The sequence below is a fragment of the Ylistrum balloti genome, unplaced genomic scaffold (genome assembly GCF_031769215.1).
Source record: "Ylistrum balloti isolate Yb309-2 unplaced genomic scaffold, AGI_CSIRO_Ybal_v1 Utg370776, whole genome shotgun sequence".
Lineage (NCBI taxonomy): Eukaryota > Metazoa > Mollusca > Bivalvia > Pectinida > Pectinidae > Ylistrum > Ylistrum balloti.
In genome coordinates, this window is record NW_026782454.1 from 34,547 (window position 1) to 50,174 (window position 15,628).

The following is a 15,628-nucleotide window of genomic DNA, read 5'->3' on the forward strand; positions in this document are numbered from 1 at the left end:
ATTTACTACACCATTACTGATGTGATATTGTCTGTAATTTACTACACCATTACTGATGTGATATTGTCTGTAATTTACTACACCATTATTGATGTGATATTGCCTGTAATTTACTACATCATTATTGATGTGATATTGTCTGTAATTTACTACACCATTATGGTTATGTTATTGTCTTTTATTTACTACTTACTTATGTGATGTTGTCTGTAATTTACTACACCATTACTGATGTGATATTGTCTGTAATCTTACTACATTACTGATGTGATATTGTCTGTAATTTACTACACCATTACTGATGTGATATTGTCTGTAATTTACTACACCACTATGTGATATTGTCTGTAATTTACTACACCATACTGATGTGATATTGTGATAATGTTACTACTACATTACTGATGTGATATTGTCTGTAATTTACTACCATTACTGATGTGATATTGTCTGTAATTTACTACACCATTACTGATGTGATATGTAATTTACTACACCATTACTGATGTGATATTGTCTGTAATTTACTACATTACCATGTTACTGTAATTTACTACACCATACTGATGTGATATTGTCTGTAATTTATTACATACTTATGTGATATTGTCTGTAATTTACTACATACTTATGTGATATTGTCTGTAATTTACTACACCATTACTGATGTGATATTGTCTGTAATTTGCTACACCAGTACTGATGTGATATTGTCTGTAATTTACTACATCATTACTGATGTGATGTTGTCTGTAATTTACTACACCATTACTGATGTGATATTGTCTGTAATTTACTACACCATTACTGATGTGATATTGTCTGTAATTTACTACACCATTACTTATGTGATATTGTCTGTAATTTACTACACCATTACGGATGTGATATTGTCTGTAATTTACTACACCATTACTGATGTGATATTGTCTGTAATTTACTACACCATTACTGATGTGATATTGTCTGTAATTTACTACACCATTACTGATGTCTGTAATTTATTACACCATTACTTATGTGATATTGTCTGTAATTTACTACACCATTACTTATGTGATATTGTCTGTAATTTACTACATACTTATGTGATATTGTCTGTAATTTACTACACCATTACTGATGTGATATTGTCTGTAATTTGCTACACCATTACTTATGTGATATTGTCTGTAATTTACTACATCATTACTGATGTGATATTGTCTGTAATTACTACACCATTACTACATTGTCTGTAATTTACTACACATTACTGATGTGATATTGTCTGTAATTTACTACACATTACTGATGTGATATTGTCTGTAATTTACTACACCATGTGATATTGTCATTACTGATGTGATATTGTCTGTAATTTACTGATGTGATATTGTCTGTAATTTACCATTACTGATGTGATATTGTCTGTAATTTACTACACACTGATGTGATATTGTCATTTTACTTATGTGATATTGTCTGTAATTTACTACACCATTACTGATGTGATATTGTCTGTAATTTACTACATACTTATGTGATATTGTTTGTAATTTACTACACCATTACTTATGTGATATTGTCTGTAATTTACTACACCATTACTAATCTGATATTGTCTGTAATTAACTACATACTTATGTGATATTGTCTGTAATTTACTACACCATTACTGATGTGATATTGTCTGTAATTTACTACATACCTATGTGATATTGTCTGTAATTTGCTACACCATTACTTATGTGATATTGTCTGTAATTTACTACATACTTATGTGATATTGTCTGTAATTTACTACATACTTATGTGATATTGTCTGTAATTTACTACACCATTACTGATGTGATATTGTCTGTAATTTACTACACCATTACTAATGTGATATTGTCTGTAATTTACTACACCATAACTGATATGATATTGTCTGTAATTTACTACACCATTACTAATCTGATATTGTCTGTAATTTACTACACATTACTGATGTGATATTGTCTGTAATTATACATTACTATGTGATATTGTCTGTAATTTACTACACCATTACTGATGTGATATTGTCTGTAATTTACTACACATTACTATGTGATATTGTCTGTAATGTGATGTGATATTGTCTGTAATTTACTACACCATTACTGATGTGATATTGTCTGTAATTTGCTACACCATTACTTATGTGATATTGTCTGTAATTTACTACACCATTACTGATGTGATATTGTCTGTAATTTACTACACCATTACTGATGTGATATTGTCTGTAATTTACTACATACTTATGTGATGTTGTCTGTAATTTACTACACCATTACTGATGTGATATTGTCTGTAATTTACTACATACCTCTGTGATATTGTCTGTAATTTACTACATCATTACTGATGTGATATTGTCTGTAATTTACTACATACTTATGTGATATTGTCTGTAATTTACTACACCATTACTGATGTGATATTTGATATTGTCTGTAATTTACTACACCATTACTGATGTGATATTGTCTGTAATTTACTACACCATTACTGATGTGATATTGTCTGTAATTTGCTACACCATTACTTATGTGATATTGTCTGTAATTTACTACATCATTATTGATGTGATATTGTCTGTAATTTACTACACCATTACTGATGTGATATTGTCTGTAATTTACTACACCATTACTGATGTGATATTGTCTGTAATTTACTACACCATTACTGATGTGATATTGTCTGTAATTTACTACACCATACCTATGTGATATTGTCTGTAATTTACTAAACCATTACTGATGTGATATTGTCTGTAATTTACTACACCATTACTGATGTGATATTGTCTGTAATTTACTACACCATTACTGATGTGATATTGTCTGTAATTTACTACACCATTACTGATGTGATATTGTCTGTAATTTACTACATACCTCTGTGATATTGTCTGTAATTTACTACATCATTACTGATGTGATATTGTCTGTAATTTACTACATACCTATGTGATATTGTCTGTAATTTACTACATACTTATGTGATATTGTCTGTAATTTACTACTTATGTGATACTGTAATTTACTACTGATGTGATATTGTCTGTAATTTACTACACCATTACTGATGTGATATTGTCTGTAATTTACTACACCATTACTGATGTGATATTGTCTGTAATTTGCTACACCATTACTTATGTGATATTGTCTGTAATTTACTACACCATTACTGATGTGATATTGTCTGTAATTTACTACATACTTATGTGATATTGTCTGTAATTTACTACATCATTACTTATGTGATATTGTCTGTAATTTACTACACCATTACTGATGTGATATTGTCTGTAATTTACTGCACTATTACTGATGTGATATTGTCTGTAATTTACTACATACTTATGTGATATTGTCTGTAATTTACTATATCATAACTTATGTGATATTGTCTGTAATTTACTACACCATTACTGATGTGATATTGTCTGTAATTTACTACACCATTATTGATGTGATATTGTCTGTAATTTACTACATACTTATGTGATATTGTCTGTAATTTACTACACCATTACTGATGTGATATTGTCTGTAATTTACTACACCATTACTAATGTGATATTGTCTGTAATTTACTACACCATTACTAATCTGATATTGTCTGTAATTAACTACATACTTATGTGATATTGTCTGTAATTTACTACACCATTACTGATGTGATATTGTCTGTAATTTACTACACCATTACTGATGTGATATTGTCTGTAATTTGCTACACCAGTACTGATGTGATATTGTCTGTAATTTACTACATCATTACTGATGTGATGTTGTCTGTAATTTGCTACATCATAACTTATGTGATATTTTTTGTAATTTACTACACCATTACTGATGTGATATTGTCTGTAATTTACTACACCATTATTGATGTGATATTGCCTGTAATTTACTACATCATTATGTGATATTGTCTGTAATTTACTACACCATACTGATGTGATATTGTCTGTAATTTACTACACCATTTACTACATTACGGATGTGATATTGTCTGTAATTTACTACACCATTACTGATGTGATATTGTCTGTAATTTACTACACCATTACTGATGTGATATTGTCTGTAATTTACTACATACTTATGTGATATTGTCTGTAATTTACTACATACTTATGTGATATTGTCTGTAATTTACTACATACTTATGTGATATTGTCTGTAATTTACTACATACTTATGTGATATTGTCTGTAATTTACTACACCATTACTGATGTGATATTGTCTGTAATTTACTACACCATTACTGATGTGATATTGTCTGTAATTTACTACACCATTACTGATGTGATATTGTCTGTAATTTACTACATACCTATGTGATATTGTCTGTAATTTACTACACCATTACTGATGTGATATTGTCTGTAATTTACTACACATTACTGATGTGATATTGTCTGTAATTTTACTGATGTGATATTGTCTGTAATTTACTACACCATTACTGATGTGATATTGTCTGTAATTTATGTGATATTGTCTGTAATTTACTACACCATTACTTATGTGATATTGTCTGTAATTTACTACATACTTATGTGATATTGTCTGTAATTTACTACATACTTATGTGATATTGTCTGTAATTTACTACATCATTACTTATGTGATATTGTCTGTAATTCACAACATCATTACTGATGTGATATTGTCTGTAATTTACTACACCATTACTGATGTGATATTGTAATTTACTACATACTTATGTGATATTGTTTGTAATTTACTACACCATTACTGATGTGATATTGTCTGTAATTTACTACATCATTACTGATGTGATATTGTCTGTAATTTACTACACCATTATTGATGTGATATTGTCTGTAATTTACTACATACTTATGTGATATTGTCTGTAATTTACTACATCATTACTTATGTGATATTGTCTGTAATTTACTACATACTTATGTGATATTGTCTGTAATTTACTACACATTACATGTGATATTGTCTGTAATTTACTACACCATTACTGATGTGATATTGTCTGTAATTTACTACACCATTACTGATGTGATATTGTCTGTAATTTACTACACCATTATTGATGTGATATTGTCTGTAATTTACTACACCATTACTGATGTGATATTGTCTGTAATTTACTACATACTTATGTGATATTGTCTGTAATTTACTACATACTTATGTGATATTTTGTATTTTATTTCATACTTACCTATGTGATATTGTCTGTAATTTTTTACTGATGTGATATTGTCTGTAACTACATGTGATATTGTCTGTAATTTACTACACCATTATTGATGTGATATTGTCTGTAATTTACTACACAATTACTGATGTGATATTGTCTGTAATTTGCTACACCATTACTTATGTGATATTGTCTGTAATTTACTACACCATTACTGATGTGATAATGTCTGTAATTTACTACACCATTACTGATGTGATATTGTCTGTAATTTACTACATACTTATGTGATATTGTCTGTAATTTACTACACCATTACTGATGTGATATTGTCTGTAATTTACTACATACTTATGTGATATTGTCTGTAATTTACTACATACTTATGTGATATTGTCTGTAATTTACTACACCATTACTGATGTGATATTGTCTGTAATTTACTACATACTTATGTGATATTGTCTGTAATTTACTACACCATTACTGATGTGATATTGTCTGTAATTTACTACATCATTATGTGACATTGTCTGCAATTTACTACATCATTACTGATGTGATATTTTCTGTAATTTACTACACCATTACTTATGTGATATTGTCTGTAATTTACTACATACTGATGTGATATTGTCATTACTGATGTGATATTGTCTGTAATTTACTACACCATTACTGATGTGATATTGTCTGTAATTTACTACACAATTACTGATGTGATATTGTCTGTAATTTACTACACCATTACTGATGTGATATTGTCTGTAATTTACTACATACTTATGTGATATTGTCTGTAATTTACTACACCATTACTGATGTGATATTGTCTGTAATTTACTACACCATTATTGATGTGATATTGTCTGTAATTTACTACATACTTATGTGATATTGTCTGTAATTTACTACACCATTACTGATGTGATATTGTCTGTAATTTACTACACCATTATTGATGTGATATTGCCTGTAATTTACTACATCATTATTGATGTGATATTGTCTGTAATTTACTACACCATTATTGATGTGATATTGTCTGTCTGTAATTTATTTACTACACCATTACTTATGTGATATTGTCTGTAATTTACTACATACTTATGTGCTATTGTTTGTAATTTACTACACCATTACTTATGTGATATTGTCTGTAATTTACTACATCATAACTTATGTGATATTGTCTGTAATTTACTACACCATTACTGATGTGATATTGCCTGTAATTTACTACATCATTATTGATGTGATATTGTCTGTAATTTACTACACCATTATTGATGTGATATTGTCTGTAATTTACTACACCATTACTGATGTGATATTGTCTGTAATTTACTACACCATTACTGATGTGATAATGTCTGTAATTTACTACACCATTACTTATGTGATATTGTCTGTAATTTACTACATCATTACTTATGTGATATTGTCTGTAATTTACTACACCATTACTGATGTGATATTGTCTGTAATTTACTACATACTTATGTGATATTGTCTGTAATTTACTACACCATTACTGATGTGATATTGTCTGTAATTTACTACACCATTACTGATGTGATATTGTCTGTAATTTACTACACCATTACTGATGTGATATTGTCTGTAATTTACTACACCATTACTGATGTGATATTGTCTGTAATTTACTACATACTTATGTGATATTGTCTGTAATTTACTACACCATTACTGATGTGATATTGTCTGTAATTTACTACACCATTACTGATGTGATATTGTCTGTAATTTACTACATCATTACTGATGTGATATTGTCTGTAATTTACTACACCATTACGGATGTGATATTGTCTGTAATTTACTACACCATTACTGATGTGATATTGTCTGTAATTTACTACACCATTACTGATGTGATATTGTCTGTAATTTACTACATCATTATGGATATGATATTGTCTGTAATTTACTACATACTTATGTGATGTTGTCTGTAATTTACTACACCATTACTGATGTGATATTGTCTGTAATTTACTACATACTTATGTGATATTGTCTGTAATTTACTACATCATTACTGATGTGATATTGTCTGTAATTTACTACACCATTACTGATGTGATATTGTCTGTAATTTACTACACCATTACTGATGTGATATTGTCTGTAATTTACTACACCATTACTGATGTGATATTGTCTGTAATTTATTTACTATTGTCTGTAATTTACTACATACTTATGTGATATTGTCTGTAATTTACTACATACTTATGTGATATTGTCTGTAATTTACTACATCATAACTTATGTGATATTGTCTGTAATTTACTACATACTTATGTGATATTGTCTGTAATTTACTACACCATTACTGATGTGATATTGTCTGTAATTTACTACACCATTACTGATGTGATATTGTCTGTAATTTACTACACCATTACTGATGTGATATTGTCTGTAATTTGCTACACCATTACTTATGTGATATTGTCTGTAATTTACTACATACTTATTTGATATTGTCTGTAATTTACTACATCATAACTTATGTGATATTGTCTGTAATTTACTACACCATTACTGATGTGATATTGTCTGTAATTTACTACACCATTACTGATGTGATATTGTCTGTAATTTACTACATCATTATGTGACATTGTCTGCAATTTACTACATCATTACTTATGTGATATTTTCTGTAATTTACTACACCATTACTGATGTGATATTGTCTGTAATTTACTACATACCTCTGTGATATTGTCTGTAATTTACTACATCATTACTGATGTGATATTGTCTGTAATTTACTACATACTTATGTGATATTGTCTGTAATTTACTACACCATTACTGATGTGATATTGTCTGTAATTTACTTCACTATTACTGATGTGATATTGTCTGTAATTTACTACATACCTCTGTGATATTGTCTGTAATTTACTACACCATTACTGATGTGATATCATCAGTATAATTCTACCATACAGACACAATTTTCCATCAGTATAATTCTACCATACAGACACAATTTTCCATCAGTATAATTCTACCATACAGACACAATTTTCCATCTGTATAATTCTACCATACAGACACAATTTTCCATCAGTATAATTCTACCAAACACCCACAATTTTCCATCAGTATAATTCTACCATACACACACAATTTTCCATCAGTATAATTCTACCAAACACACACAATTATCCATCAGTATAATTCTACCAAACACCCACAATTTTCCATCAGTATAATTCTACCAAACACACACAATTATCCATCAGTATAATTCTACCAAACACCCACAATTTTCCATCAGTATAATTCTACCAAACACACACAATTATCCATCAGTATAATTCTACCAAACACACACAATTTTCCATCTGTATAATTCTACCAAACACACACAATTTTCCATCTGTATAATTCTACCAAACACACACAATTTTCCATCTGTATAATTCTTCCAAACACCCACAATTTTCCATCAGTATAATTCTACCAAACACACACAATTATCCATCAGTATAATTCTACCAAACACCCACAATTTTCCATCGAATAATTCTACCAAACACACACAATTATCCATCTGTATAATTCTACCAAACACACACAATTATCCATCTGTATAATTCTACCAAACACCCACAATTTTCCATCGAATAATTCTACCAAACACCCACAATTTTCCATCGAATAATTCTACCAAACACCCACAATTATCCATCACTATAATTCTACCACACAAAATTATCTATAAGTAGAATTCTACACACAACTACCACATTCTACATACACCTACCATGTTTTTCATATACTTGTAACATATTTTTTAAACAAAACATGCTACAACATATTTCACAAACATGCCATGACATTTTAACGTTCATTTTGATATATTTCACACCTGCTACAACGCATCTCCACAACAGATCTTTTAACTGAGAACATACATCAAATAACTTCCGATGATTTTCTCCATGTGTTCAATCACAGGTTAAGCAGTATTGCTTGTATAACAACATGAGGTAAATCTTCAATCTATCCACACAGATCTTCCAGCAATCTGTCTTTCTCAATCTGAAGTCTCGGGTTTTAACAAAATGGCTTGGATCTCTGTCATAGCATTGCTGCTGCCTGGGCAACATATTCTGTCCCAAATAGACCACGGCATTTCAGTGTAAACTCCTTGGTCAGTTCTCGTATCTTTCTTTTGTTCATTCTTTCCCTTGAAAAAACCAAAGAGTATCAGTGAAACTGATGAATGCTCCCTGAAAATGACTTTACCAGACAAAATAATTTTACTAAAAGGCAATAATTCTGTAATTAAGGGGTTGCAGGCCCTGAATTTGGTAGAATTTAGTTTACAACACATTCTCCTAGTATGACCAATGTACACAATTTTCATGCTTCTAGTTTTAATGCAAGAAAAGCTAAGCTCATGACACAAAATATTAACAAAGGGCAATAAGTCTTTGCCTCAGGTGACCTTAAATTCCATTATTAGACTAATTAGAATAAACAGATACAGGAAGCTTCACTTTAACATGCCATAGAGCAGTAGCTTTAGTGGCATTATATATTTTCCATGGTGACAAAAACAAAAGCCTCAATGGGCCTGCTATCCCTACCTGATAATCAATGCTTTTTCTAACATTATGTATATTTGACCTTCAAAGTAAGTAAAAATGAAACATTTCCAAACTATGACAGCAAGTAGGCAAACATAACTGGCTCTAACTGAATCAAAAGATAGACAAACCATCAGCTAATCATCAAAAATTCGTCATTACTGAGTGATCTAAGCCGTAAGAGATGCATCATGGCAATGGGCAGATTGATATCACTTCACTTTCCAAATAATGAATTCAAGTTATCATTTTTGAAACAAGACAAGATGATAAATAATAAGGGAATTTTCACAATGATTTGTGTAATACAAGTCTCACAATGAATTGCGTAGTTACAGATCACACAATAATTTGTGTTAAACAAAGTTCTGTATAGTTACAGGCCACACACAGTTCTGTATAGTTACAGGTCACACACAGTTCTGTATAGTTACAGGTCATACAGTTCTGTATAGTAACAGGTCACACACAGTTCTGTATAGTTACAGGTCACACAGTTCTGTATAGTTACAGGTCACACACAGTTCTGTATAGTTACAGGTTACACAGTTCTGTATAGTTACAGGTCACACACAGTTCTGTATAGTTACAGGTCACACACAGTTCTGTATAGTTACAGGTCACACACAGTTCTGTATAGTTACAGGTCACACAGTTCTGTATAGTTACAGGTCACACACATTTCTGTATAGTTACAGGTCACACAGTTCTGTATAGTTACAGGTCACACACAGTTCTATATAGTTACAGGTCACACACAGTTCTGTATAGTTACAGGTCACACACAGTTCTGTATAGTTACAGGTCACACACAGTTCTGTATAGTTACAGGTCACACACAGTTCTGTATAGTTACAGGTCACACACAGTTCTGTATAGTTACAGGTCACACAGTTCTGTATAGTTACAGGTCACACACAGTTCTGTATAGTTACAGGTCACACAGTTCTGTATAGTTACAGGTCACACACAGTTCTATATAGTTACAGGTCACACACAGTTCTGTATAGTTACAGGTCACACACAGTTCTGTATAGTTACAGGTCACACACAGTTCTGTATAGTTACAGGTCACACACAGTTCTGTATAGTTACAGGTCACACACAGTTCTGTATAGTTACAGGTCACACAGTTCTGTATAGTTACAGGTCACACACAGTTCTGTATAGTTACAGGTCACACAGTTCTGTATAGTTACAGGTCACATACAGTTCTGTATAGTTACAGGTCACACACAGTTCTGTATAGTTACAGGTCACACACAGTTCTGTATAGTTACAGGTCACACAGTTCTGTATAGTTACAGGTCACACACAGTTCTGTATAGTTACAGGTCACACAGTTCTGTATAGTTACAGGTCACACACAGTTCTATATAGTTACAGGTCACACACAGTTTTGTATAGTTACAGATCACACACAGTTCTGTATAGTTACAGGTCACACACAGTTCTGTATAGTTACAGGTCACACACAGTTCTGTATAGTTACAGGTCACACAGTACTGTATAGTTACAGGTCACACACAGTTCTGTATAGTTACAGGTCACACACAGTTCTGTATAGTTACAGGTCACACACAGTTCTGTATAGTTACTGGTCACACAGTTCTGTATAGTTACAGGTCACACACAGTTCTGTATAGTTACAGGTTACACAGTTCTGTATAGTTACAGGTCACACAGTTCTGTATAGTTACAGGTCACACACAGTTCTGTATAGTTACAGGTCACACACAGTTTTGTATAGTTACAGGTCACACACAGTTCTGTATAGTTACTGGTCACACAGTTCTGTATAGTTACAGGTCACACACAGTTCTGTATAGTTACTGGTCACACACAGTTCTGTATAGTTACAGGTCACACAGTTCTGTATAGTTACAGGTTACACACAGTTCTGTATAGTTACAGGTCACACACAGTTCTGTATAGTTACAGGTCACACACAGTTCTGTATAGTTACAGGTCACACACAGTTCTGTATAGTTACAGGTCACACACAGTTCTGTATAGTTACAGGTCACACAGTTCTGTATAGTTACAGGTCACACAGTTCTGTATAGTTACAGGTCACACAGTTCTGTATAGTTACAGGTCACACACAGTTCTGTATAGTTACAGGTCACACACAGTTCTGTATAGTTACAGGTTACACAGTTCTGTATAGTTACAGGTCACACAGTTCTGTATAGTTACAGGTCACACACAGTTCTGTATAGTTACAGGTCACACAGTTCTGTATAGTTACAGGTTACACAGTTCTGTATAGTTACAGGTCACATAGTTCTGTATAGTTACAGGTCACACAGTTCTGTATAGTTACAGGTCACACACAGTTCTGTATAGTTACAGGTCACACAGTTCTGTATAGTTACAGGTCACACACAGTTCTGTATAGTTACAGGTCACACACAGTTCTGTATAGTTACAGGTCACACACAGTTCTGTATAGTTACAAGTCACACAGTTCTGTATAGTTACAAGTCACACAGTTCTGTATAGTTACAGGTCACACACGGTTCTGTATAGTTACAGGTCACACACGGTTCTGTATAGTTACAAGTCACACAGTTCTGTATAGTTACAGGTCACACAGTTCTGTATAGTTACAGGTTACACACAGTTCTGTATAGTTACAGGTTACACACAGTTCTGTATAGTTACTGGTCACACACAGTTCTGTATAGTTACAGGTCACACAGTTCTGTATAGTTACAGGTCATACAGTTCTGTATAGTTACAGGTCACACACAGTTCTGTATAGTTACAGGTCGTACAGTTCTGTATAGTTACAGGTCACACACAGTTCTGTATAGTTACAGGTCACACAGTTCTGTATAGTTACAGGTTACACAGTTCTGTATAGTTAGAGGTCACACAGTTCTGTATAGTTACAGGTCACACAGTTCTGTATAGTTACAGGTCACACACAGTTCTGTATAGTTACAAGTCACACAGTTCTGTAGATACAGTTCACACACAGTTCTATATAGTTACAGGTCACACACAGTTCTGTATAGTTACAGGTCATACAGTTCTGTATAGTTACAGGTCACACACAGTTCTGTATAGTTACAGGTTACACAGTTCTGTATAGTTACAGGTCATACAGTTCTGTATAGTTACAGGTCACACACAGTTCTATATAGTTACAGGTCACACACAGTTCTGTATAGTTACAGGTCACACACAGTTCTGTATAGTTACAGGTCACACACAGTTCTGTATAGTTACAGGTCACACAGTTCTATATAGTTACAGGTCACACACAGTTCTGTATAGTTACAGGTCACACAGTTCTGTATAGTTACAGGTCACACACAGTTCTATATAGTTATAGGTCACACAGTTCTGTATAGTTACAGGTTACACAGTTCTGTATAGTTACAGGTCACACACAGTTCTGTATAGTTACAGGTCACACACAGTTCTATATAGTTACAGGTCACACAGTTCTGTATAGTTACAGGTCACACACAGTTCTGTATAGTTACAGGTTACACACAGTTCTGTATAGTTACAGGTCACACACAGTTCTATATAGTTACAGGTCACACACAGTTCTGCACAGTTACACCTAAGTTGTTTAGGTAGATAGTTCTGTATTTCTGTATATACATATTCACAAACCTTCCTATATTCTTGACAAATGTTTCCTTTTCACTTTCTGATACCCTAATGGAGGGGTATCCTTCTCGGTCCACCATCTCACTCAGCCATTTATTCAGGTTCTGTCGGAAGTGTTTGTTGAGTGTGAAGACAATGTCAGCTATGTGTTCTATAATTCCTCGTGACCCCTCACCACCTATAGCCTGGAACAATCAAATATTGACAATAACAACACATCTACTCTCCACTTGGATATTTTCCCCGAGAGGACCCTTTCATGCTAACTTACCCTGAGATCTTTGTCTATAAGGACATGTCTCTGACTTACCCTGAGATCTTTGTCTATAAGGACACACCTCTAACTTACCCTGAGATCTTTGTCTATAAGGACACGTCTCTAACTTAACCCTGAGATCTTTGTCTATAAGGACACATCTCTGACTTACCCTGAGATCTTTGTCTATAAGGACACGTCTCTAACTTAACCCTGAGATCTTTGTCTATAAGGACACATCTCTGACTTACCCTGAGATCTTTGTCTATAAGGACACATCTCTGACTTACCCTGAGATCTTAGTCTATAAGGACATGTTTCTGACTTACCCTGAGATCTTTGTCTATAAGGACACACCTCTGACTTACCCTGAGATCTTTGTAAGGACACACCTCTGGCTTACCCTGAGATCTTAGTCTATAAGGACACGTCTCTAACTTAACCCTGAGATCTTTGTCTATAAGGACACATCTCTGATTTACCCTGAGATCTTTGTCTATAAGGACACACCTCTAACTTACCCTGAGATCTTTGTCTATAAGGACACGTCTCTAACTTATCCCTGAGATCTTTGTAAGGACACACCTCTGACTTACCCTGAGATTTTTGTAAGGACACACCTCTGACTTACCCTGAGATTTTTGTAAGGACACACCTCTGACTTACCCTGAGAACTTTGTCCATGAGGACGTGGCCTTCTGTTTCCACCACCTGTTTCATAGCTGGACATTCTGGTGCATTGCTGATGAATTCATTCTACAAAATGGTATCAACTTTTCAGTACAGCAAACTTTTTACAAAAGCTTACCTATAAACCTATATCAGTCAATAATGATTGTTTTTTTTTCTCTCTGATCAATATCTTTACAATCTATGTAGTTACACAGCAGTCCAGTCAATACAGTGACATCCTATCCTAATATGTCTTATGACAAGTATATATTTATAGGTTCACACCATCTTTTCCATACCCCAAGGAAATGCCACTATCAAACAATGGTTGTTGGTTTGGTGTCAGTTTGATAATTTTACTTTGTTACTCTAGTTACTTTTTTCTGTTGAACTAAAAGCAGCATCTACAGTGAAAACGCTGTAACTTCTGGTAGCCATCTTAAATATTCAATCAAACCCAAAAAGTGGCTTGCATAGCGCCGACCCGCTCTGGGTTAGATCATCATGAGCACTGATAGATTGATTACCAGAAAAATACGCACAAGATCACAGAGATAGACAGACCAAGGAAGAAAATTTATTTAAAAAGTCCACCATCTTAGAATGATGGACTTAATATCTATAGTTTTTTTAATGTTACTTCTAATCTTGACATTATACCATCCTGGAACTATAAACACTATGTCATCTTACATGTTTATCAGGGGAAAAAAGAACTTGATTGATACTAACCAGAAATGAGCAGGCAGACTTCACAGTGGTGTGCTCAGGGAGACATAGTGCCTGAATTCCTGCACAAAGACAACACATTCAATTTGGTGGAGATTAACACAAACTTTATCACTGTACTCTTGTGAAGTCAATACATTTCATCACATTTCATACAAATCATTGGAGTAGTCTCCCTTTCCTATTTTCAATGTACAATACTGTTTCATGATAAGACTTGACCATTTCATTTCAATCTTGTTAAGTCACAATTTTCAAACAAAATCAGTCTGTTGTTCTGTAAAGTCAAATTTTTCAAACAAAATTTGAAAGTTTCTTTTAGATTCTAAAGTTAATGGTGCTTAATAACAGAACTAGAATATCACTTGATGATGTTGTGTTACCTGTGATAACTATATCAATGTTGTGTTACCTGTGATAACTATATCAATGTTGTGTTACCTGTGATAACTATATCAATGTTGTGTTACCTGTGATAACTATATCAATGT

At 32.7% G+C, this 15,628-nt stretch overlaps 1 protein-coding gene across 1 annotated transcript in view; it reads right to left on the reverse strand.

The window, feature by feature from the left end:
- Positions 1 to 8,547: 8,547 nt before the first annotated feature.
- LOC132558256 (importin-13-like) overlaps positions 8,548 to 15,628 on the reverse strand; it is a 54,393-nt gene continuing 47,312 nt past the window's right edge. Inside the window, exons 26-29 of the mRNA XM_060222798.1 lie at positions 15,141 to 15,199; positions 14,403 to 14,492; positions 13,484 to 13,665; positions 8,548 to 9,447 (exon numbers count right to left, since the gene is read on the reverse strand). Of these exons, the coding sequence (XP_060078781.1) occupies positions 9,339 to 9,447; positions 13,484 to 13,665; positions 14,403 to 14,492; positions 15,141 to 15,199 (440 nt within the window). The 3' untranslated portion in view covers positions 8,548 to 9,338. The remainder of the gene's footprint in view (positions 9,448 to 13,483; positions 13,666 to 14,402; positions 14,493 to 15,140; positions 15,200 to 15,628) is intronic.